At 41.3% G+C, this 27,360-nt stretch overlaps 1 protein-coding gene across 1 annotated transcript; it reads right to left on the bottom strand.

The window, feature by feature from the left end:
- Positions 1–3,153: 3,153 nt before the first annotated feature.
- EGLN3 (egl-9 family hypoxia inducible factor 3) lies at positions 3,154–12,008 on the bottom strand. The gene is made up of 5 exons (XM_044272161.1): positions 11,299–12,008; positions 9,901–10,020; positions 8,617–8,753; positions 8,459–8,532; positions 3,154–4,732 (listed from the first exon to the last, which is right to left on the bottom strand). Exons 1-5 carry the CDS (start codon positions 11,683–11,685, stop codon positions 4,701–4,703), a joined length of 750 nt encoding a protein of 249 aa, XP_044128096.1. The 5' UTR covers positions 11,686–12,008; the 3' UTR covers positions 3,154–4,700.
- Between the last annotated feature and the right edge of the window lie 15,352 nt (positions 12,009–27,360).

Here is a 27,360-nt window from a genome sequence, read left to right as displayed (position 1 = left end):
TCTGAGATGGGGTCACTATTATGTCATTTCTACTCTAGTGGTGCATCAGGGTTTCTTCAAATAGGACATGGTGCCAAAAAAATGGCCATCTGCCTTCCAGAAACCATACGGCGTTCCTTTCTTTCTGCGCCCTGCCGTTTGGTCATACAGCAGTTTATGGCACTATTTATATTTTTTTACCGTGTTTATCTGAGGGGTTAGGTCATGGGGTATTTTTATAGAGCAAATTCTTATGGATGCGGGGATACCTAATATGTCTACTTTTTTAAAATTTATTTAGGTTTTACACTATATTATCCTTTTATAAACAAACAACAAAAATACGATTTTTGTATCTCCATAGTCTAAGAGTCTTATTTTTTTACTTTTTAGCCAATTATATTAGGTAGGGGCTAATTTTTTTTGCAGGATCAGAGGACGGTTTTATTGGCACTATTTTGGGGGGGTATATGACTTTTTGATCGCTTGCTATTACACTATTTGTGAAGTAAGGTGACAAAAAATAACTTTTTTGCACCGGTTTTATTTTTATTTTTTTTACTGTGTTCATCTGAGAGGTTAGGTCATGGGGTATTTTTATAGAGCAGATTCTTACGGATACGGCGATACCTAATATACCTCTTTTTTATTTATTACAAAATAATATTTTAGAAATTTTTTGGGGGGTTTTAGTGTCTCAAGTCTGAGAACCATCGTTTTTTTTTTCCAATTGTCAGTGGCTAAATTAGAGAAGGGGAATATATATTTAGTACTCCATGGAAGTGTGATACTCCCTGAAGCCACCAATAATGCAGAGGCCCAGATGATCCGGGCACATGTCACACTGAGTGGTGGTGTTCTTCCGTATTCCCCCTCCTGTGACACACTCTGCACATTTTTTGGGTTCGTCCCTCCAGTTCCTGAGGTACTCCGACCTGCTCTTTCCTGGTCAAAAAAGATCAGGGCCTTGAGGACTGCCTCATAGAACTGATGGAATTTCCCTGTGTTGCCAGCGCTCTGGGACAGCACAAAAGAGTTGTACAAGGCAACATGTACCAAGTAAACCGCAACTTTTTTGTACCATGCCCGGGTTTTGGGGGATATGGCTTGAGGACTTGATCAGAGAGATCAACTTCTCCTATATACTGATTGTAGTCGACGATACAATCGGGCTTGAGGACTGTTGCTGCGGTTCCTCGCACAGGGACAGGGGTGATGCCGTGACCGAGAATTGTGGACAGTACAAGGACATCTCTCTTGTGCTTATATCTGACCAGCAGCAGGTTTCCACTAGTAAGGGACACGGGTCTCACCCCTGGGGATAGGTACTTGGAGGGGGTGGGTAGGGAGGCCGTGTCGATTTTTCCGCATTGTCCCACATGCGGACGTGGATCTGGTGGCGAGGGACTAGGAATAAGGGGATACTAGAATAAAAGTTATCCACGTACAGGTGGTAACCCTTATCTAGCAGTGGGTGCATAAGGTCCCACACAAGTTTCCCGCTAACACCCAGAGTGGGGGGACATTTTGGGGGTTGAATACAGGAATCTCGGCCCTCGTTCACACGAAACTTGCAAGTGTACCCTGAGGTACTCTCACAAAGTTTGTACAGTTTCACGGCTTACCTCGCCTGCTTAGAGGGAACATACTGGCAGAAAGTGAGTCTCCCCTTGAAAGCAGTGAGAGACTCATCAACCGCGACCTCCCTTCCACTTACATAGGCCTCCAAAAATTTGGCCCCAAAGTGATCGATGACCGGCCTGATTTTGTACAGACAGGTCATAGGCAGGATCACCTTGGGTGGGACATGCTGCATTATCTGCATAATGCAGGCATTTCCGGATGGCCCCAAAACGGGAGCGTGTCATGGCCATACTGTAAAGTGGGGTCTGGTAGAGGACATCCCCACTCCAGTAATGCCTGACACTAGGTTTTTTGACTAGGCCCATGTACAGGTTTGTTTGCTCCACCATCAGATTTGCAAAGTGGTCACTGAAATAAAGACTAAAGTAGTCGTATTCAGTGAAGCCCACTGTGGAAATCTGGATTCCTGGTTGGCCTACAAAATCAGGAATTGCGGGATCAAAATTCTCTAGGGTACACCATGCAAGTTCACCGGTAGGGGGCTTCTGTGGACTTAACTGGTGGGCCGGAAAACTAGTACGAGCCCCAGAGCTGCTCGTACTAGTGTGGGCCACAGGGTCCCTAGCATGGCGGTCCCCTTGCTCCGCCTGGCGGCGTCTCCGCCGCCTTGGGGACTCATCATCATCGCTAGATGATGAGGAGGAAGCGGATGACAAAAGAAAAGTGGGGTCATCCTCCTCCTCACTGTGTGTGTGCGTGTAAATCTTTATTTGGTGTGCGTGTGTGTGGGGGCACGGGTGTTCGCGGATTTACCCTAAACCTAACAGACAAAAAAAAAAAAAAGAGGACAAAAAATTTGAAAACTATTCAACCGTCCAAAATTGATCAGTGGTGGGGTGTGCGATGCACTAACAGTGGCCGGACACTAAGAGTGCCGGCCACAGTCAGTGTACGCAGAAAAAAAAAGACTGCTTGGCCCCCAAAAAAAGTTGGGGGCAAGCTGCAGCACCCCTTGTGGGTCTAGGGTCACACAGCTGTGCTGTGGACCCCAGACACCTGATTTAGGGTGATGCAACCGAAAACTTTTACTTATTTTTTTCAACTAAGCTTTCCCTGAATATCCCTGCCTAACCTAACCTTTCCCTAAATACCTTTTAGTGCCAGATGGCACTGTGGAGGGTCAGAAGGGGGTGCTGGGTTAGAAGATCGATGCAGCGTTGCAATAATTTGAAACGTCCGCCCCTACAGGCAATCAGAGCCGATCCTGAAAGGTGATGTCACCATCACCTCTCAGGATCTCAGGATGGTGATTGGTGGTGTATTATCACACCACCGATCACCATCCTGTTCCAGGTTATCGGGTCCCCAGAGACCCGAATAACCCGGAAACACAGCAAACCGCAGTTCACAGGACCTCCTCGCGCATTGTCCCAGGGTGCCTGCTCAATGATTTGAGCAGGCACCCAGTTCCGATTACCGCCGGCCACACGGCGGTGATCGGAACTACACATGACGTTCCAGTTATGTCATGTGTCCTTAAATACCGGGACGTCATGTGTCCCCAACAGGTTAAAGATCATAAAATACAACTTCAGGATTGTACACCATTTATTCTGTAAAATCAAAACACATAAAAGTCATAAGGACTTAAAAAGGTTTTCCAAGACTTTACTACTGAGGACTTATCTTCTGGATAGGTCATCAGTATCTTATCAGCAGGAGCCTGAAACCCAGGACCCCGGCCATTCAGCTGTTTGAGAAGGCATCGGCACTCGCAGTAGTGCTGCGGCCTTCTCTGAGCTCACCAAGCACAACACTGTACATTATACAGTGGCTGTGCTTGGTATTGCAGCTCAGCCCCCTTCACCAGGGGGCTGAGCTGCACCTAGGCCATGTGACCGATGAACGTGTTGTCACCAGCCTAGGGAAAGCTGAGATAAGGCCGCAGCGCTACTGCGATCACCAGTGCCTTCTCGAACAGTTGATTGTGGGGTCATAGGTGTAAGACCCTCACCAATCAGATAGATTGGCTTATTGACATTCAAAGCCTTGCACAATCAAGGCGGTGGATACCTGAATGACTTGTTGCAACTGCATCACACCCCCCACAATCTCAGATCAAAAGGATCTAATAACTTGATCACCCCCAGAGTCCACCTCAAAACCTTTGGAGACAGAGCCTTCTGTCATGCTGCCCCTACACTTTGAAACTCCATGCCACACCCAATTAGGACATCCCCATCCCTGGAAGCATCTAAGTGCAAACTGAAAAGCCACCTGTTTAGTCTGGCATTTGTGAACACCTGACTATTTCCTCTGTAACAGTCCAGCCTGCAACCCTGTATTGATCTGAGACATATCTATGCGCTTTGAGTCCTATGGGAGAAAAGCACTTTACAAATTTTATTATTATTGTTACTGATGACCTATCCACAGGATAGGTCATCAGTAGTAAAGACTCGGATAACCACTTTTACTATCACAATTCCTTAGATAACACTGTCAGATATAAATAGACAGAGTGATCAACAAAATAGGTCAGGATTACTAGATTTGCACAACAAAAGAAACATGCTCTGGCCTGCAGACATGTCTTTTGGTCAATGACCGTACCAGTCACTACAGCTTTTCTGCATAATTTCCACTGTGATTTTCTTTTACAGTATATTCGCAAAAGTTATATGATCTCTTAGACTTTGGAGTATTTAAATATTCTGTACCCAAAAAAATAATGAAACATCAAACCAGCGTTCAAACTGGTATGGAGGTGAAATAAGGTACTTAATGGTGTATTCACATCTCATAAAGTGATGGCATACCGCTCGGATTCTCTTTATCACTGATGCTGAGAATAACCCTTCAGAGTTTTCCCTGCACCCTTTTTATATCTGTCATGGACAGTCCTGGGATACTGACAGGTGTTCCGTGCAGAGACCTTTCCATTCTTTTGTCTTCTGTTTATGCAGGTTAGAAACATGACTTCAATATTTAATCCACAAGTCAACTTTGTGGTGGGGTCTTTGTACTTGAATACTCTTTGTGGTCCTTGTTTAAACCTTTTGCATTGATTTGTTATTGCTCGTATTCTTCCCTATTTTCCCAAATCAAAAAAATGGAAGCTTTCCCTGAGGGGCTCATCAGTTGTCCAAGGTAGGCTCTTGACTAGACTCTGAATGAAAAATAAGGAAAATTAAGATCAATAAACATTAGTGAATGGCTGCTACAAAAAAAGTGCAAATGCTTACAAAAAGCTGCCCAATGCTTAGAAGCTTGTATGAGATAAGTAAAAATGGCAGCTGAATTCCTTGGTACACACCTGAAACAGGTTTTTTTCAGCGGTTCTCTAGGTGTGCTGAATGTTTATGGAGGCCAGCAGATTTTTTCCATTTATGTTTAAAACCTACAACTCTTCCCTTCACCTTCCCAAACAAGCCTTCTTCACTTCTCTCATTGCAAATAACTACTCACATTTAAATAACTTAATAAATAACATATGGACTAAAAGACACTGCTGGGAGATTTTCTAACCTAAATCAGCCAGATTTGTGCACAGACTCTGGTACACCACATTTATGACGTTTTAATACACTTTAAGAGCCTTTTTCAGACAGGAAAAGGGTTTGACCTGTCATGTAGGAGTGTGGTTTAATTGCACAAAATTCTGGGGTAAAGTAGGCTAATTGGTGGTTGGACAAGACAGTCTACAGATTCGCCAGATATATCATCCAGCATCAGACACCGTGATAAATCTAGCACATTTTTAGACTGTCCAGTCTGAGTTTACATTGTCTATAACAAGGATCAGCAACTTCTGGCACTCCAGGTGTTGTGAAACTACAACTCCCAGAATGCTCAATTCACTTCTCAGCATGTTGCATGCTGGGAGCTGTAGTTTCACAGCAGCTAAAGTACCGAAGGTTGCTGATCCCAGGACTATAACAAATAGACCGTATTAGAAAATTAAAAACAAAACTAAACTAAAAACAGGAAACAAAAATGATGTTTGACGAAAGCTTTCTGGAAGAAATCAGCTACTTTGTCCTCAGGTTTGACTACACTGATTTATAAAGACTGTAAAGTAGCCCATACAAACCTGGTCATAGCTATCCGGGCAGCGAGCATAGCAACCAGATCAAGGAACCTACTTATCAGGGTAGCAAGCATGCTGGCTACAGCAATGACTTCCATTCTTTGACCAATGAAAATAGTCATCATAGCAGAGTTGGACCCTCTTACAAGTTCTGCTTGGGGGTGCTACAATTACTTGTTATGCCTCTGAACCAGTTGTTTATATTTGCAAAATAAGTGACCGAATTTATTTATTTTTGTCCCTTTTTAAAACCTGGCAGTTAGATAGATCAATATGCAGTTACGGAAGTGCATTATATTGAAGTTATCCAACGACAACAGTCATATACAGTAAAATTCCTTAAATATAGCATCTGATATACTGTAACAAAGTCTAAAAATCCAGAACATAACTGAGATTTAATATGGAATCATAGATGTGTAAGTGTGGGATCTAGCAGGTAGGTAGTGATCTCTTGCTGTCAGTTTTTCTTGTAAAACAAACACAGTCTAAACTTCTAAAAAATCTAACCGATCTGTGTGGTTGTTTTATTGTAGATTTTTACACTGTATCTATTTTGCTATAAAATTCCCATATACATTCCAGTACAGATAAGGAAGGGATTATTGACTGTGAAAAGTGAATAAATTGATGTACTCATATGAAAGAAATCTTCTAGATAAATGACAATTGGGGGCAGAACAGGAACTGCAGCACTATACACACACACACACACACAAATATAAATACATCTACCATACTGTATGCCCTGCACCATGGGGGGATCCAGACAGAAGCTTATCACTGACTCCAGATTATTTCAGTTTGGAGACTATTTCCATTTTATAAAAGAAAATACAAAAAAAAACACACTACAGTATCTTACTGATGACAGACATATAAATAAGGATTATATTTGAATAGCAGCGCACACAAATATAGAGTTAAAAGTATATATTAACCTATGGTGTGCCACTGCAATTGGTAATAAAAGGTAAAGTGCTGTATCCTAAATATGGGCAGGCACAAGACAATTTGTGCACGTAGCTAGTTCCACTCAGGGGGGGCATTGTGACCTCTGATAAGGACAGGTTCCTGACTGCTTAATCACCAAACAACTTGTGACTGGAAATGTCATAAAACCTACAGACTGTGGCCCCTCCCATGCTATACAGAGAGGCACGTACACAGTGTCACACACGTACACAGTCACACAGTGGTGCAATTGTCTGACAAGGACACAAATGCATACATCTGCCCAGAAAACGCAAACAGAACTACAAATGCATCACAAATGTCTGCTTCTCCCAGATTTAAAACAATGTGATAAAGTAGTAAAAAAAATCAAGTCTATTTCTGCCCAAACAAATACATATAAATTCAACATCTCTGTGGACACAAAGTAGTAACAAACAAATGTAAAAGGTGAAAGATTTACACAGATTAGAAAACAAAAACTGCGCAATTTAGTTAATTCTTGGGTGACAACAAACAGAAAAAAAGTCAATAAGTAGAATCATATAATATTTTGGTATACCTGTTTCTAAAAACCATACTCAGATTTCCAGCTCCCTTTAGCAGTTTTTCAGCCCCATGGGATGCAATGACTGGCTTCAGCTTGGGGACATGTCACTGCTGAGGCCAGTAGATGTATGAGCCCTACTCATATCAAGCAAGACACCTCAAAATGTAATGCTAATAAAACATTTACCAATATCACAGATAATCATGGGTGGATTTGGCATTTTTGATGGCCCATTTAAAATTACTGTATATCTGGGGGCCCCCCATTGCACTGCTAAGCAACACCCTGTGGCACCTTAAGCTCCACCCACCACAAGCACTAAGCTACATCCTTAGTTTAGCAGTATAACTTGGGCACTTCTGCTACTGCCCTACAGATAGAAAGAACCCCTCCCCTGGCAGAACAGGTGGTATTTATGCCCCTTTAGTTGTTTCGGTGAACCAGAGGGCCCCCTGAGCTCTGGCACCCTAATCAATTGCTTGGTTTGTGTAGAGATGAAGTCCACCACCACTCATAATTGATTCTCTGCTCAGTCTCAAGATTATAATGCAGTTCTGCTGGAAACAAGTGCTAGCTTATCCAAATTTCTGGATTATTAGATGCCATATTAAAGGAATTTGCAATGGTGATCAAGTATAATAAAAAGGTCAATTTGTCATGAAATATGCCACTTAAATGGCTATTAATAACTAACGTGATATGTTAAACATCTTAAAGAGCAGAATCCAATTCCTTAACATAATCTTCATACACTTATTTTAGCCAATAAGAACAGCATTCCAATAACAATTTGCAGTAAAAATCACGTGTTGATCACGGCACTCTATCTGAGGCTGATAGGTTTAGGGTGCGCGTCTAGGTGCGTTCCTTGCTCCACCTCTCGGAACTAGTAAGTATTTCAAATAATTTAGACAGCACTCCAGTATGTGGTTAATGCTTATTTGCCGGACATAAGGGTCCTTTTAGGAACTGAGGCCTCAGTTCCTAAAAGGACCCTTATGTCCGGCAAATAAAAAGCATTAACCGCATACTGGAGTGCTGTCTAAATTATTTGAAATAACAATTTGCAGGGCAGGATTTTCAGTTCACCATGTCCTACAAATATCCCAGCATGTGATTTGGATTCCATCTACAAATTGCCCACTGCTGTTAATGACAGCCTTTGGTCTGTTGACAGATCTATGGAAAAACTGACATTCTCTGCAGTTTAGCAAATGATTATAGGAACGCTCCCCACAGGGAATTTCCTATATTAAGAAGCTGTTCGCTCTCTAAAGGTGGAGACATTAACACACACTTACCACTTAATCTTTGGAACCTCTGCTTGGCTGCGGCTCTCTCTTTGGCATCGAAATACCAGACAGTTAGAGCATATCTATGTGAATGACAGGGATAACAGTTACATAGGAAATGCAGCAACTATTGTCAGTATACGTGGTCTATCACACTATATAGTTACCTGGTGGCATAAGAAGGCTGCACTTCATGGGGGTTGCGGCGGTCAGACCAGAAAAAAAGTAACCGGTCAAAAAGAGGCTCAACATCGGCTACACGTGAGCTACCATCAGGAAAGATGCGCAGTACTCCACCATGGACCTACAGGAGAAGATCATGGTCACCAAAAGTCAGAAAATACATTAAAGTCATATGCAATGTTGCATAACGTCACAATAGCCAGATAGATGTCAGATAATCAGGTAGATAGATATATAGACATGAGATAGATAGATTCGATAGATATGAGAGAGATCGATAGATAGATATGAGATAGATTTGATAGATATGAGAGAGATAGATAGATAGATATGAGATTACTAGATTCGATAGATATGAGATAGATAGATATAAAATAGATAGATAGATATGAGATACATAGATTTGATAGATATGAGAGAGATAGATATGAGATACATAGATTCGATAGATATGAGATAGATAGATACATAGATAGATATGAGATACATAGATATGGGATACATAGATTCGATAGATATGAAATAGATAGATATGAGATAGATATGAGATACATAGATTTGATAGATATGAGATAGATAGCCCATGAAATAGATAGATATGAGATACATAGATTTGATAGATATGAGATACATAGATTTGATAGATATGAGATAGATAGATATGAGATAGATAGATATGAGATAGATATGAGATACATAGATTTGATAGATATGAAATAGATAGATATGAGAGATAGATATGAGATACATAGATTTGATAGATATTAGATAGATAGATATGAGAGAGATAGATATGAGATAGATATGAGATACATAGATTTGATAGATATGAGATACATAGATTCGATAGATATGAGATAGATAGATACATAGATAGATATGAGATACATAGATATGGGATACATAGATTCGATAGATATGAAATAGATAGATATGAGATAGATATGAGATACATAGATTTGATAGATATGAGATAGATAGCCCATGAAATAGATAGATATGAGATACATAGATTTGATAGATATGAGATACATAGATTTGATAGATATGAGATAGATATGAGATACATAGATTTGATAGATATGAGATAGATATATATGAGATAGATATGAGATACATAGATTTGATAGATATGAGATAGATAGCCATGAGATAGATAGCCCATGAAATAGATAGATATGAGAGAGAGAGAGAGAGAGAGAGAGAGATATGAGATACATAGATTCAATAGATATGAGAGAGAGAGATAGATAGATATCTGCTCTCACATTTGCATCCCAGTTCTTATTCAAATAATAAATGCATGTAATGAGGCGCCCATCTCCTGTCGGGTTATCTACATGCCTCACATAACCAGCTCCATTACCAGGGTAACAAGCGACCATTGCCTGAAAGAGAAAATAATACATGAGTATTATGAGTGTTACCAGAGATGTTTTAGGAACTTCTTGACGTCTTTTAGATAACCCAAATCAGCCATGTTTAAAAAGAACACACTATGCCAGTGTGCCATCCCAGGCATGGCAAATGACTATGAGGAATATTTTTGCCATTTTCTAAACTCATGATGCAAAAGGTCAACAAAGCACTGCTCTGGTCATTAATGTTGCAGTCATAATTAGAACCGGAATAATTTTGCTGCCAGCTAAAGGCAAGTGCATTTACAAAACTAAGCTCCGTGTTGTATTTTGTGCGACTATGCAAATAAACATTAAAAAGTGACAATATTAATAATGGGTATGAATGTGAATGATACTTAAAGGGGTTGTCTCCCTTCAGCAAATGGCATTTATCATGTAGAGAAAGTTAATACAAGGCACTTACTAATGTATTGTGATTGTCCATAGTGTCTCCTTTGCTGGCTGCATTCATTTTTCCATCACATTATACACTGCTTGTTTCCATGTGTTACGACCACCCTGTAATCCAGGAGAGGTGGCCATGCTTGCACAATATAGGAAAAAGCACCAGTCCTTTTGATGGCCTAGACCTTGGGCGCACGCAAAGGCACACATGCACAGCAGCCCCCATCCCAACCACCTCGTCACAGCTGTGGCCATAACCATGGAAACGAGCAATGTATAATGTGATGGAAAAATGAATCCAGCCAGCAAAGGAGACAATATGGACAATCACAATACACTAGTATGTGCCTTGTACTAACTTTCGCTACATGATAAATGCCATTTGCTGAAGTGTGAAGCCTGAAGCCTAGGATACAGTCACTACTCTGGCTACATGAGTATGAGCAAACAAATAATCAGAAAAGATGACAGCAAGCCCTACAAGGGTGGTGGAGATCCAGCCCAAAGCGCACGCAATGGAAGCAGTCAAAATGGGCACAAAGTTAGAGTACCAAGATAATGTGTGCCAGAAGCATAGTCTGTAACCTGGGTATTTTGAGGATCCAAGGTGGTGACAGAGCAGATAAACATGCAGCAATTGGCACCAAGAGCAGATCTGACCAGCACAGAGCAGCATTTGTCACAGATCAAAATGGGACATGCAACATGGGGGTCCATAGAGTGAAACCTTGATAGATAATAGGGAGCTGAAAAAAACGCAAGGTTAACAAAGAAAAACTTCCATTCCGCAGCAGCAATGGATTTATGACCAATATTTGACCACTGACAGTCCCAAGAAGCATGAATGTAGCCAGGTCTCACCTTGGACCTCTCCTTCACATAGAACTGTCCCAAATGGTTTCCACACAACACCACTAGGCGATCAATTACTGAAAGAACCAGTCCAATGGCCTCACATCCTTCCTCCGTGCCAGCAATCCATGCAATTTTGTCCCCTCGCAGGTGCCTTTTGGAGACTCCTCCAAGATGCCCCGCCAGCTGGCCATCCTTCAGTGCCCCATCCTTGTGCAAACGTCTGACCTGCTCCAGCACTTGATCCCCCAATTCTTCTCCCAAGATGTGATCCAGATAACAGTAACCAAAGGAGAGCAAGTGGGGTACAATGTGCTCTAGTGCCAGCTTTTCAAGGTCCATAGAGGGGCTATGCTTGAGTGGCATTGAAGAAGAGGAGGGCTTTATGGTGGGCATAGTCAGTCTACAACTGCTTGGAGAGCATTGTGCCGCCACAGATTTGTCTTTGACATGCCAGCGTTACTAGAAAGTGTCACGAAACCTGTCTAGGATGCCTGTGCAGGGTCCTCCACGATATGCCAACTAAAGCAGCATTCACAGCCATGGAAGAGCCGTATTGCTCAAGTTATGAAGTGACTTTGCTCTGCCTCTCTGAGGTGCTGCTGCAAATACGCTTCCGAGCTGCTATAATATACGTCTCATGAGAACGGAGCTCTATAAAGGCTCAGCTACGTGTCACTATAGGCATAGCCAAGCCCCGCTCTCACCAGCCCTATACAGCGCTGTACGTGCAGAAGCAGTGGTTTCCACTCGCTGGGCGTGCCTTACACTGCTCAGCCTGGCCGTCAAAGCCAATCAGGGGCGCAGAGGGTGTGGTCTTAGGAGCTTATAACAGACAGGCACATAAGCACGTGCTCCAGGCACACACGGAGCTGGGCGACCATTGGCTTATGTACTTGTGGGCGTGTTCACGTAACCAGGAGATAGCGTGGTAGTGGGCGTGTCATCCGCCATTGAGGAATCTTGGTTCGGCATGTAGCCTGCTACCATATAGTGCAGAGAAGTAAACACAGCGAGGAGGAGGGGAAGACGTGGGAGAGGGAAACCATCAGAGCAGGGCGGAGAGAAAGCTTGGCCAGTGTGTGAAGACAGGGTGAGAGGAAGAGAAGATGCAAAACGGGATGAAATATGATTCTGGGTTTCCTTTGGGAAAGGTGAAAATGTGGCCTGAGAGAACTGGAGTGGGCTTATGATGGAAATGGAAGGCTGTGAGTAGGGATGAGAGAACTTGTATTTTCAAGTTCAGTGTGCAAGGTTCGGGTTTTCTAAGAATTCCGTTATGGATTCCACTAACCATAAGTTATGGTCCGTGGTAGAGCAATCCATAACACTAGTTGTGACCCATATATGCCTCTATCACACAGCGGTGTAGTGAACGCATGGCATCCGGACCGAATCCTGCTTCATTCACTTCAGAGGGTCTGTGCGTTCAGGAAAAACTGCAGCATCTTCTATGTTTCAGAGGAAAGAATAGAGTACAGTGGCTCTGACCTCTCCTATCAGTTGGGTATGGTGCACGACCCCACTCAACTATCTGGTACCAGATGGACAAGGATGCTGTAAAAGTATTCCAGCAAATATTTATTTGAATAAAAACTAGTGAAACTAGTAATAGTGGTAATGTGGTTCACTTCAACCTTAAAGGGACACTGACAGGCCTTCTGAGCATATTTAGCACTTTATATGCCCCCCCAGGTCTTATAATAAGTTCCAGCCGCGTCCCAACTGCCGCATCCTTAGACACGCCCATCTCATTAGTATTCACTTCGCTGGGCGGTATTTTCCAGTCCCCGACATTCGGAGATCCTGCGCATGCGCTCGCCAGGATCACATTGCGCCAAGTGAATACTAATGAGATGGGCGTGTCTAAGGATCCGGCAGTTGGGACGCGGCTGGGCACAAATGCGGCACAAAGAACGCCCCTTGGGCAGAAAGGACAGGTTATTATAAAGATTATTTTTAACGTTTTATAATGCGCACAGGGATAATACTTATATGAATTGGGAACTTATTATAAGACCTAGGGGGGCATATAATGAGCTAATTATGCTCAGAAGGCCTGTCAGTGCCCCTTTAAAAAACAAGGTTATACATAAAACATTACATCACACATAATGGCGCCAAGAGAAAATTATAAAAAAAGAATAAAAAAATCTATATAGAAATATGTCACTGAATGCTCCTAATGCTTAATGATGTACAATAGGAGCCTGATCGTTGGAGCTCAAGGGCTCTTGTAGGATATCTGGATCTAATGCCTCGTTTCCACTGAGCGGTTCGGTTCGGTACGGTACGGTTCGCTATTTTGGGTGTTTCCACTATGAAAGCGATCCATACAAGCGAACCGTACCGCACCATTCAGGGTCCTGCTTAAGATGTAGGGCCATAGAAAAATGGAACGGTTCGGTTAGGGCGGAGCTACTTGCGTCACACAATACATTCTCCTGATCGGCGGCCTGAATAACGTCAAACGTAAGCACAACATAAACACCGTTGTCGCACTAGTGTGACATCACGCTACACATTTTTTTCTCAACCACGTATGGACCTGGCGGCCCGATTTGCAGTGGAAACGCTCACCTAAATAGACCGGACCATTAAAAATCTTCCAAACTGTGCCGACCCGAACCGATCCGCACAGTGGAAACGAGGCATTAGAGTCCGCGATACCGTGAACTACAAGGACTTCAGGTGATCAGGGTATCTAGGTAAAACCGAAATCTCTATATGAGATATAATACTGTGTGTCAGAAATTGTTAATGCAGCCTTGCTTCCTATATATCGTTGCTCCACTAATGGGCATGCACTATAGTGGGCAATATGGCAGCTGAAAGATGACATTAACATGGGTACATATATGGTATGTACTTGATACCATTAGTACTTTACCCCTCCAGATGTTTGATCCGATTATGGTTCACTTGGATGATCCGGTCTCCATGCAGTCAGACGCCAGGCATGTATCTAGGACCTTCCGCCTTTTTCCACGTGATCCAGATCATGTGATCGGAGAATATCCAGGTGATCGGAGGGGAGAGTACGGATTGAAAGATCACTGAAAAAACTAAGATAAAAACATCCTGCACGGTACGATATACAAATCTGCGGATGTCCCTGGCCATATTATTGAAGAAAATCACAGAAATAAAGTAATAATGCACTTAGTAAAGTAGAAGCAAGCACTATATATAGACAAAGTCCTCACTCTGATATGATAAATTCTGAGACACTTAGCCAAGATATTTTGATCAAAACACATCTGTGCCCACCTACCGAGCGCCCAGGTGGTTTCAGTTCAGGCGGGAGTGGCACCTTCAAGTCTGACTGCGCTCCTATTTTATCTTGGAAGTAGCGTTCCTTTGCACTTTTGCCCTTCCTATCTCATAGATTGCCTTGATTAGGTGGTACATATGGCTGTGCTTGCTCCTCCTCCCATTGGTTGCTGGATGCACATGGAGGTGACTAGGAGCCGCACACCATATGTGCGGGGTTTGCGCTCCTGAACATAGAAGCCCAATGGCTTAGGTAGGTTTAGCGTAGGACCCACCTGAACTGAGACCACCTTGGCGGGGGTAGGTGGGCACAGATGTGTTTTGATCAAAATATATTGGCTAAGTGTCTCAGATTCTATCATATCAGAGTGAGGACTTTGTCCATATATAATGCTTGCATCTACTTTATTAAGTGCATTATTACTTTATTTCTGTGATTTTATTCGAGAGTACGGATTGGCTTAGATGATTTCGCTGCTTAGGCGCCCGCCTCTTGACCTGAAAACGAAGTATAGCTGGTATTTGTAGTATGTTTCGGGGTCTGAACTTGCCCCTTCCTCAGTGGTCAACAGCAAAATAAAGTATCTGTCCTCTTTTTTGAAAGGGATAATTGGAAAGCCAGAAATGGAGCTGACTTGTAATGTGCCGTGTGCATTACACCAGGTACATACCAGAATGTGATTAAAATACAGATGACATTTAATTGCGATAATCCAAATGCAAACAAAAAATGGTCTTAATATCTCATATATAGAAGTGTGATGTATACGATTGATATCACTAAAATCACAGGATCATAAAAGAGGGGGATAATAAAGTGACACATAGGATATCAAAATAGATGCTGAACTTTCTGGAATACTGAAGTAAAAACAACGCTGCTGCGATTTTTCAAAACCCTCCGCTATGGATGTCTTGTGTATTTCTTGCGTTTTAATCATGAGTCATTCTGTCCTCTCTAGAGCTCGTGTGATTCTCTATCTTAATAGACATAGACAGCATGACCCAAGACTCCATAGACAATCTATGCTGTTCAGTATTTAAACCTTTGATTCCTCAAGCCCAAATAATCAGTTATACTATTGTCTGATCTCCAATTAGTCTCATTCTTTGTAAAAGACGCTGGTGACATATTCATGCCATTTTGTATTCATATGCGGTTTATATGCATTTTCATAAGTGAATGTAGGGACATTCCCAAATAGTGATTGTATAGGATGAATGAGGTGAAAACAATTTTACATGGATGTAACACATGTGTAGATGGATAGAGGTGTGTGTGTACTTAGATACATGTAAGTGGGGGAGGGGGAATAAATGTTTCCCTGTGAAAGAAGTGAGATGCAAAAAGGTGACTATAAATTGCAATCACCACATACCGATACATAGGTGTAAATGAGCGGTGTAAGGGATAGTGGGTGGTTGTCGGACGGGAAGGGGAGATCGAGGTGTTGACATAGAGTTGTTGCAATACCAAATTTTTGATTCGGTTTCGATACCATAAAAAAGTATTGCGATACTCAATACCATTCGATAACACGCGAAAAAATAAACCAAAAAAGCCACGTGCATTTTAAAAAATGGAGAATCGCGCAGTTTTTATTTATTTTTTCTGTTCTGGTGTTCACCGCATAGATTTCTTTTATATTTTAATAGTTTGGACTTTTCTCTACGCAGCGATATGTGATATGTTTATTTATTGTTTTTACATTTTATATGTGAAATTTGGAAAGGGGGTGATTCATACTTAATATTTTGGTGTTTGTTTTTTTTTTTACACTTTTTATTTAATAACTATTTCCCCCCTTAGGGGCCAGAACCTGGGATCTTTCATCCCTTGTCCTATTCACCCTGATAGATCTCTATCAGGGTGAATAGGACTTCACACTCTCTGTACTCCCTGTGCTCTGTGCACACAGCATCAGAGATGTTACCATGGCAGCCAGGGCTTCAGTAGCATCCTGGCTGCCATGGTAACCGATTGGAGCCCCAGGCTTACACTGCTGGGGCTCTGATCAGAAGCTGCCACTGCACCACCAATGAGGGGAGAGGACCCTGTGGCCACTGGGGGGCACTGTGCCACCAATTATTTTAATGGGGTGGGAGGGTTGAGGGGGGTGCACTGCACCACCAATGATAATTACCCCTTAATACAGGAGGCGGGTACTGGCAGATCAGCGGCAGTTAACCCCTCAGGTGCCGCACCTGAGGGGTTAACTGCCGCTGATCGCAGCTCCCTGTCAGGGGCAGGGTGCCGGCAATGCGATTCTGCTGCCGCCTCCTGTATTATGTGTTAAAGTCTGGACCCATATAAAGTAGTCTTTAAGTATTAGGCTACACAGAGCGGCGCCCAGAGATGTCCCTGCACTTACTATTATTCCTGGGCGCCGCTCCGTTTGCCCGCTGTGCCTCCATTACCGTCTCCTGCTCCATATGCTAATCAGCTTCTCTAGTGGGTGTTCCTTCTCCCTGGCTGTAGCGCTGTCCAATAGCAGCGCAGGGAGAAGGAACGCCCACTAGAGAAGCTGATGTCTCCTCCCCATTGCTCCGATATTAATTGGCATATGGAGCAGGAGATGAGACAGTAATGGGGCACGGCGGGCGAACGGAGCGGCACCCAGGAATAATAGTAAGTGCTGTGACATCTCTGGGCGCCGCTCTGTGTAGGAAAAGTTGTATCATTGGTGGCGCAGTGTGACCGCCCCTCTCTCCGTTCATTGGTGGCAGCAACAGCACAGGGGGGAGGGAGAGACTGCTTTGTTCTCCCCTGTTGCTGCTGAGGGAACATGAGCGCGCTGAGAGCAGCGCTCTCATGATTAGAAATACTAGACTGCGCAGACCCGCAGCCCAGTATTGAAAAAACACAAAAGTATTGATTGGGTATTGAAATTTCGATACCCACAACAACCCTATGCTGATATACAGCCGGACACTCGATGTCCCGTTGCCGCCCGACATATACCCCAAAAATAATTACAGAAAGACGAATAGTTCAAATTCGGCGTTTAAACCAAATGGGTTAATGGTATTAAATTCAATGATCCTCCTTAATTCAGTTTGTGACATTTTAGCGATATGGTGACCACCTCTCCATGGTTTCTTGACCCTCTCAAAAGCCCAGAACTTTAACAAGGATGGATCGCTATTGTGAAAGTTTTTGAAATGTAGTGATACTGTATGGGATTCAAAACCTTTTTTGATATTAGCTATATGCTCAGACACTCTTGTTTTTAGGGGTCTCTTTGTCCTGCCTATATACTGCCTCCAACAAGGATTTTCAAGGAGGTAGATTAGATCAGTTGAATCACATGTCAGGCCATCTTTTATCGTAAATGTAACAGAGTTTTGGGTGGACTGGATACATGTGGTTTTCTTTGGAAATGTTGTAATGCGCCAATTGCCAAATTTTCCACACCTAAAAAATCTCTTAAAGCTGAGCCAGTTGGAATCGTTATGCGCAATCCTATTTTTGACTGTAGGCGCCACCTGTAAGTCCAAATTGGGTGCTCTGGTGTAAACCATTTGTGGGTCGGTTAGTTTGCTACCAATGATTTTGTCACCTAAAAGGTGGTGCCACTGGGTCCTGATGATTTTGTCTACTGATTTATAATGGGCATTGAACGGTAGAATGACACGACTAGTGTCTTTCTGAGATTGGGTCTCTTTTACTTTTTGATCTCTTGTGAAGAAATTCTCGCGGTTCATAGCCCTAACCCTGCTTAAAGTATAACTGCCGTATTATTATTTTTTACCGCAATTATTTCAACTTTTCACTGTGTACTCAATTACCCCTTAATTCCACATTTTTTCCCTATACTGCCTACTTTTACCTGTGCTTAAAATCAGGTTGCTAGGCATGGTCCGTCTATCTGTTGAAGGACGGAGGATGCAGAAGCAGGCAGCCTGCAAGGTCACATTACTGACAGCCAGGGACTGTAAGTAAATGATTAAAGCCAGGTCCTCCCCACCAGCTGATAACAGTGCCTGGGTTGTGTGCACTTCTCCCTGTCCCTGCGCTTGGCATACGCTCCCTCACTCGGCAGAGCTGGACAATGCAGAGTTGAAGCAGCGCAGACCAGGGAAGGGAGATCTGCCTTCTGCTCAGTGTATAAATGAAAGCAATATATAGGTGATCATACTCAATTTAATAAATGAACCAATATTAATAACACTATAAAACTGTTGTAAAATTCCATAAAAACATCAAACACGTGCATGCCAACACACCTTAAATATTGAATGGGAAAAACATGCAATATATATCAAATATGCAAGTAATTCCTAAAATGAATGAGGGTTGCTTCCATAGTGTTATTATTATTGGTTCATTTATTAAATTGAGTGTGATCACCTATATATTGTGTATTCATTTGTAGCCACACATACAGAGTGCCAGTCTGTAATCCATAAGCAATTCTAACATTTTTCTCTGTATGGGTGATACAGCTATTTGGTCTAGTCTAAAGCACCTGTTCCCTGTCACATAAGAGTGAGCTATTCCTACCACTTTTTTTCTATATATAAATTAAAGCAACATGTGGTAAGAGGACCCCATTGTGCTTCAGGAGATTAACCCTTTAGGTGGAGGGCTCTGGTTACTGACACTTTTGGGGGGCTATTGTTACTGGCTAGTGAGGGCAGGCGGGATTAGCCTCAGGGTGAGGGCAGTGGCGGCCATCTTAACTGAATAGTGAAATTGCAGTTTTATGCAGACTGGTTGCTAAGGGCTGAATCTTATTAAATATGGGGTAAGTCAGTCTAATAGTAACTGATTCTGGAATATCATGTTATTAGTAACTACATATATGAAAATTGAAATTAGGGTCTAAGTGTCACAGTTATCCTTTAAGGATCTATCTAACACACTATCTGGATATTGTTTCGTCATAAACTGTTGTTTCAGTTTTTCAGCCTCTAGTTTGAACTGGGTGGTGTTTGAACAGTTTCTCTTGATTCTTCTAACTGACTGGTAGGGATGTTAACCGCCTCCGGACCGCCTAACGCAGGATCGTGGTCCAGAGGCGGCTGTCTCAGGCAGAGTGACGCATCTATGCGTCATCTCACGAGACGCGAGACTTCCTGTGAACGCGCGCACACAGACGCACGCGTTCATAGGATCGGAAGGTGAGTGAGTGGATCTACAGCCTGCCAGCGGCGATCGTTCACTGGCAGGCTGTAGATGCGATTTTTTTTTACCCCTAACAGGTATATTAGACGCTGTTTTGATAACAGCGTCTAATATACCTGCTACCTGGTCCTCTGGTGGTCCCTTTTGCTTGGATCGACTACCAGAGGACACAGGCAGCTCAGTAATAAGAAGCACCAATCACCACACTACACTACACCCCCCCTGTCACTTATTAACCCCTTATTAACCCCTGATCACCCCATATAGACTCCCTGATCACCTCTCTGTCATTGATCACCCCCCTGTAAGGCTCCATTCAAACGTCCGTATGTGTTTTACGGATCCATGGATTGGATCCGCAAAACACATACGGATGTCTGAATGGAGCCTTACAGGGGGGTGATCAATGACAGGGTGGTGATCACCGCATATAGACTCCCTGATCACCCCCCTGTAGGGCTTCATTTAGACATTTTTTTTTTGCACAAGTTAGCGGAAATTTATTTTATTTTTTTCTTACAAAGTCTCATATTCCACTAACTTGTGTCAAAAAATAAAATCTCACATGAACTCACCATACCCCTCACGGAATCCAAATGCGTAAATTATTTTAGACATTTATATTCCAGGCTTGTTCTCACGCTTTAGGGCCCCTAAAATGCCAGGGCAATCTAAATACCCCACATGTGACCCCATTTCGGAAAGAAGACACCCCAAGTTATTCACTGAGGGGCATATTGAGTCCATGAAAGATTGAACTTTTGGTCCCAAGTTAGCGGAAAGGGAGACTTTGTGAGATAAAAAAAAAAAAAAAATCAATTTCCGCTAACTTGTGCCCCCCAAAAAAATCTTCTATGAACTCGCCATGCTCCTCATTGAATACCTTGGGGTTTCTTCTTTCCAAAATGCGGTCACATGTGGGGTATTTATACTGCCCTGGCATTTTAGGGGCCCTAAAGCATGAGAAGAAGTCTGGGATCCAAATGTCTAAAAATGCCCTCCTAAAAGGAATTTGGGCCCCTTTGCACATCTAGGTTGCAAAAAAGTGTCACACATGTGGTATCATCGTACTCATGAGAAGTTGGGCAATGTGTTTTGGGGTGTCATTTTACATATACCCATGCTGGGTGAGATAAATATCTTGGTCAAATGCCAACTTTGTATAAAAAAAAATGGGAAAAGTTGTCACCCAGCATGGGTATATGTAAAAAGACACCCCAAAACACATTGCCCTACTTCTTCTGAGTACGGCGATACCACATGTGTGACACTTTTTTGCAGCCTAGGTGGGCAAAGGGGCCCACATTCCAAAGAGCACCTTTCGGATTTCACAAGGCATTTTTTACACATTTTGATTTCAAACTACTTCTCACGCATTAGGGCCCCTAGAATCCTAGGGCAGTATAACTTCCCCACAAGTGACCCCATTTTGGAAAGAAGACACCCCAAGGTATTCCGTGAGGGGCATGGCGAGTTCCTATAAATGTTTATTTTTTGTCACAAGTTAGCGGAAAATTATGATTTTTTTTCTTTTTTTTTTCTTACAAAGTCTCATATTCCACTAACTTGTGACAAAAAATAAAAAATTCTAGGAACTCGCCATACCCCTTACGAAATACCTTGGGGTGTCTTCTTTCCAAAATGGGGTCACTTGTGGGGTAGTTATACTGCCCTGGCTTTTTAGGGGCCCTAATGCGTGAGAAGTAGTTTGAAATCAAAATGTGTAAAAAATACCCTGTGAAATCCGAAAGGTGCTCTTTGGAATGTGGGCCCCTTTGCCCACCTAGCTTGCAAAAAAGTGTCACACATGTGGTATCGCCGTACTCAGGAGAAGTTGGGCAATGTGTTTTGGGGTGTCATTTTACATATACCCATGCTGGGTGGAATAATATCTCGGTCAAATGCCAACTTTGTATAAAAAAATGGGAAAAGTTGTCTTTTGCCGAGATATTTCTCTCACAAACTACTTCTCACACATTAGGGCCCCTAAAATGCCAGGGCAGTATAACTACCCCACAAGTGACCCCATTTTGGAAAGAAGACACCCCAATGTATTTCGTGATGGGCATAGTAAGTTCATGGAAGTTTTTATTGTTTGTCACAAGTTAGTGGAATATGAGGCTTTGTAAGGAAAAAAAAACAACATAATTTTCCGCTAACTTGTGACAAAAAATAAAAAGTTCTATGAACTCACTATGCCCATCAGCGAATACCTTAGGGTGTCTACTTTCCGAAATGGGGTCATTTGTGGGGTTTTTCTACTGTCTGGGCATTGTAGAACCTCAGGAAACATGACAGGTGCTCAGAAAGTCAGAGCTGCTTCAAAAAGTGGAAATTCACATTTTTGTACCATAGTTTGTAAACGCTATAACTTTTACCCAAACCATTTTTTTTCTTTACCCAAACATTTTTTTATTATCAAAGACATGTAGAACAATACATTTCGAGAAAAAATTATATATAGATGTCGTTTAAAAAAAAATAATTACAACTGAAAGTGAAAAATGTCATTTTTTTTGAAAAAAAATCGGTAAATTTCGATTAATAACAAAAAAAGTTAAAATGTCAGCAGCAATGAAATACCACCAAATGAAAGCTCTATTAGTGAGAAGAAAAGTAGGTAAAATTTATTTGGGGGGTAAGTTGCATGACCGAGCAATAAAAGTGGTCTGGTCATTAAGGGTGTTTAATCTAGGGGGGCTGAGGTGGTTAAGAAGCCACCTAGGAAGGTGGCAGCTGTTATAGGGTATAAAGCTATTACACATGACGGTTTATAATATGTGCTGCACACCAATTTTTCCTCATTCCTAGTTATCAGTAGATCAATATATTCTATTTGAGTCTTACTAATGGAGCTAGTAAAATTTAGATTTCTGTTGTTTATGTTAATATCATGTAGGAATTCTTCTAAAGACGTGCCTGAATCTTTCCAAATAAAGATCACATCATCGATGTAACGTTGCCAAAGCTGTTTGTCTCCAGCTTGGGTTGGATGATGTCCTTTTCCCATAAATAAATGGAGTCTTGGACTCTATGGAGTCTTGGGTCATCCTGTCTATGTCTTTAATAGACATAGACAGGATAACCCAAGACTCCATAGACAATCTATGCTGTTCAGTATTTAAACCTTTGATTCCTCAAGCCCAAATAATCAGATAGTTATACTCTTATCTGATCTGCAATTAGTCTCATTCTTTGTAAAAGACGCTGGTGACATATTCATGCCATTTTGTATTCATATGCGATTTATATGCATTTTCATAAGTGAATGTAGGGACATTTCCAAATAGTGATTGTATAGGATGAATGAGGTGAAAACTATTTTACATGGATGTAACACATGTGTAGATGGATAGAGGTGTGTGTGTACTCATAGAGAATCACACGAGCTCTAGAGAGGACAGAATGACTCATGATTAAAACGCATGGTGTTATATTCAACATTAAAACAGACCATATAATTAATAACCTATAAATAATGACAAAATTCATTGTGGATGAAATGGCCGCGGTCTTTATTAAATTCTGGGGGTAACATAAACCAAAAGAAAATAAACCATTATGAATTTAAAATACCCATATTAATAAAGTCCGTTACCACTTATCATTTGTCCACCCAGAAGGCTGGGCGACTAACCCCACCAAAATTCAAAGACCACGACAAATCTCCGGGAGGGCGGGCGGGACAAACTTCCATCTTGAATCTTGACACGCTGACTGAGTCCTCAATGTAAATACTGCTCCATAAATAGCTGAAATTCCCACCACAAAGGGCCCATAACCAATCAATGTTTGATTTAAAAATAGAAAATATGCCCAGCAACCATGCAGCAACCGATTTAACCAATAGCAACGTTGGGCAAACTTGCACAGCAAACATCCAGCAACCAAATTGACCAATCAAAAAGCTGTCTGACTTGTCACCGGCTTACTAACAACCTGAGGAGAAATTTAATAGAAAATATGGGGGGGGGGGATACCACAAAAACATACTGTGTTTTCAATGACACCATGAGGGGCAAGACCCATTCTGGCCCTGCCCCGACATGGTGTCATATTCAGCAATAAAACAGACCATATCATAAATAATCTATAAATAATGACAAAATTCATTGTGGATGAAATGGCCACGGTCTTTATAAAATTCTGGGGGTAACATAAACCAAAAGCAAATAAACCATTATGAATTTAAAATACTCATAATAATAAAGTCTGTTAACACTTATCGTCCGACTAACCCCAACAGGCAAGTGCGACATTAGACACACTTGCCTCCCCCAACAAAACCGCCACCCTTTCAATGATAGACTGTAAACCATTGTTGAAAATGTCAAGCCCTATATCAGATAAGTGAACCAAATCCTCACGGTAAAGACCTAAAACAGAACCATCTAGCTCTGCATGACGAAAGGACCAACCATTAACAGTTAACTGAAGGCATAAATGTCTCAAGGCCCCTATTAATTCTTTAGCGAATCTTATTTAAAAATTTTAAATGAAAATTATTCCATAAAAAATGCAGGAATCACCTGTTGCCAGCGTAATCTTCTGAAACCTAGCCAATACAAACATACAGAAGGACAATCAAAAGACATTTGCTGAGAATAGTTATGAAAAGAGGCTCTTTTCTCTGCCCAGAAAATGAATGAATGTCCGACAATCCAAACTCTGATCTGCTCAGAATCGCAAAAAGAATTATAATTATAAAACTAAATTAGGTCTAATATACATCTTGTAACTATCTGACTCCCATCTTCCAATTCTTTTTATCAAAGCCTTATCAAAACCCATTCTAGAGGCTTCACTAGCCGCCCCAATACGAAATGAATGGGATGATTAACGCTCGGATCCTAGTCCCAAAAATGACAAGCATTTTTTAAACACAGCATTAAATTGAAATTTTGATAAAGAGGTACCATCCTCATGAATTAAAAATGAATTACTTCCAGCTGGACGAACCTCTAAAACTTCTTTTACCTCTAACACTGGGCAGACTTCAGAATCACAGATCTGATTTTGTGAGATAATTGAACCTTTACCTACTTGATCCGTCTTGGATCTTCTAATTGTAATCTTAACTGAATTTTGAAACAATGTAATATCAGACAATAACAATGACGAATTTGCACGAACATTAGAGGCGACCAGCTCACTAACTCTGAGTGCACCAAAAAATGCCAACACAAATGCTGATCTAAACAACGCTAAAACTGACAAAGTAATATGATTTGCAGAAACAACCAATGTAGACAATAAATCCACTGTAACTGGTCTACGAACATCAGCAACAAAACTACCCTTCTTAAAACCTTTCATAAACTGCTTTACCGCAAAAGAACTATTTATAGGAGAAAGACCTGCTAACCTAAAAAAGAAAGATACGCCTGCCAACGACTTCTTAATAGCAGGAAAATCCAAACCAGCTTTAACCAATTGACAAATAAACTCCATAAACATTTAAATTATTCCTAATACACAAAAACTCCCATTTATTCCAAGCTACAGCATACCCGTTCCACGTATTAGGTGCTAGCGAATTCCGGATCTGCTCACACATCAGTGCCAGATTATTTCTCATAGGTAAGGTGGACACAGGATACCTTCCTTCACTGTGTTTGGATCCAGGGCATAGAATTCCTTCCACTGCGCACGAGAAAGAGAGTCTGCTATAGTATTAACTTTACCAGCTATATGCGTAGCTTTCAACAATATATTTCTAAAAAGACAACACTTAACCACCACATGTAATAGTTTGACTACCATCATATTGTTAGAAGATAAACAATTCACTGCAAATAATACCCCTTTATTATCAGTATGCAATAATACTCTTGTATCCGCTAACTCTTTACCCCAAATAATCAATGACACAACCAATGGGAATAATTCCAATAAAAACCAAATTTTGTGTAACTCCTCCTGCTCTCCAAGACTCCTGACCACTGACCCTGCAAAAAGGCTCCATAGCCCCAAGAACCAGAAGCATCAGTGAATAATCCAAGTGTATCCCTATCTATAAATCTTTTTCATCACATATTGTACTTCAAGACACTGGTAAAATGGAGTAAAAGAAAATATTTTTTAAAAATACTAAATTTACCCAAAATTTGGAATAATTAGCAAATTTCCAAGTTTCAATTTCTCTACTTCTATAATACATAGCAATACCTACAAAAATAGTTATTACTTTACATTTCCAATATGTCTACTTCTTGTTAGGATCATTTTGGGAATGACATTTTATTTTTGGGGTACGTTACAAGGCTTAGAACTTAAATCTTGAAATTTCTCAGAAATTTTTAAAAACCTACTTTTTAAGGACCAGTTCAGGTCTGAAGTCACTTTGTGAAGCTTACATGATAGAAACCACCTAAAAATGACCCCATTCTATAAACTACACCCCTCAAGGTATTTAAAACTGATTTTAACAACGTCGTTAACCCTTTAGGTGTTCTACAAGAATTAATGGAAAATAGAGATACAATTTCAAAATTTCACTTTTTCGGCAGATTTTCCATTAAAAAATTTTTTTTTCCAGTTACAAAGCAAGTGGTAAAAGCCAAACAAAACTCAATATTTATGGCCCTGATTCTGTAGTTTATAGAAACACCCCATATGTGGTTGTAAACTGCTTGTATGGGCACACGGCAGGGCGCAGAAGGAAAGGAATGCCATACAGTTTTTGGAAGGCAGATTTTGCTAAACTGTTTTTTTGGACACCATGTCCCATTTGAAGCCCCCCTGATGCACCCCTAGAGTAGAAACTCCATAAAAGTGACCCCATCTAAGAAACTACACCCCTCAAGATATTCAAAACGGATTTTACAAACATTGTTAACCCTTTAGGTGTTCCACAAGAATTAATGGAAAATAGAGATACAATTTCAAAATTTCACTTTTTTGGCAGATTTTCCATTGTATTTAATTTTTTCCAGTTACAAAGCAAGGGTTAACAGCCAAACAAAACTCAATATTTATGGCCCTGATTCTGTAGTTTACAGAAACACACCCTGCTGTATGGGCACACGGCAGGGCGCAGAAGGAAAGGAATGCCATACGGTTTTTTGAAGGCAGATTTTGCTAGACTGTTTTTTTTTTACACCATGTCCCATTTGAGGCTCCCCTGATGCACCCCTAGAATAGAAACTCCAAAAAGTGACCCTATTTTAGAAACTAAGGGATAGGGTGGAAGTTTTGTTGGTACTGGTTTAGGGTACATATGATTTTTGGTTGCTCTATATTACACTTTTTGTGAGGCAAGGTAACAAGAAATAGCTGTTTTGGCACCGTTTTTTTGTTATTTACAACATTCCTCTGACAGGTTAGATCATGTGGTATTTTTATAGAGCAGGTTGTCACGGACGCGGCGATACCTAATATGTATACTTTTTTTATTTATGTAAGTTTTACACAATAATATCATTTTTGAAACAAAAAATGATGTTTTAGTTTCTCCATATTCTGAGAGCCATAGTTTTTTCAGTTTTTGGGCGATTATCTTAGGTAGGGTCTCATTTTTTGCAGGATGAGATAACGGTTTGATTGGCACTATTTTGGTGTGCATACGACTTTTTGATTGCTTGTTATTACACTTTTTGTGATGTAAGGGGACAAAAAAAAGGGTTCATTTAGCACATTTTTTATTTTTTACGGTGTTCATCTGAGGGGTT

Source organism: Bufo gargarizans, chromosome 11 (genome assembly GCF_014858855.1).
Source record: "Bufo gargarizans isolate SCDJY-AF-19 chromosome 11, ASM1485885v1, whole genome shotgun sequence".
NCBI classification, from domain to species: Eukaryota; Metazoa; Chordata; class Amphibia; order Anura; family Bufonidae; genus Bufo; species Bufo gargarizans.
Note: the sequence above shows the minus strand (reverse complement) of the source record. Positions and strands in the feature narration are given on the sequence as shown.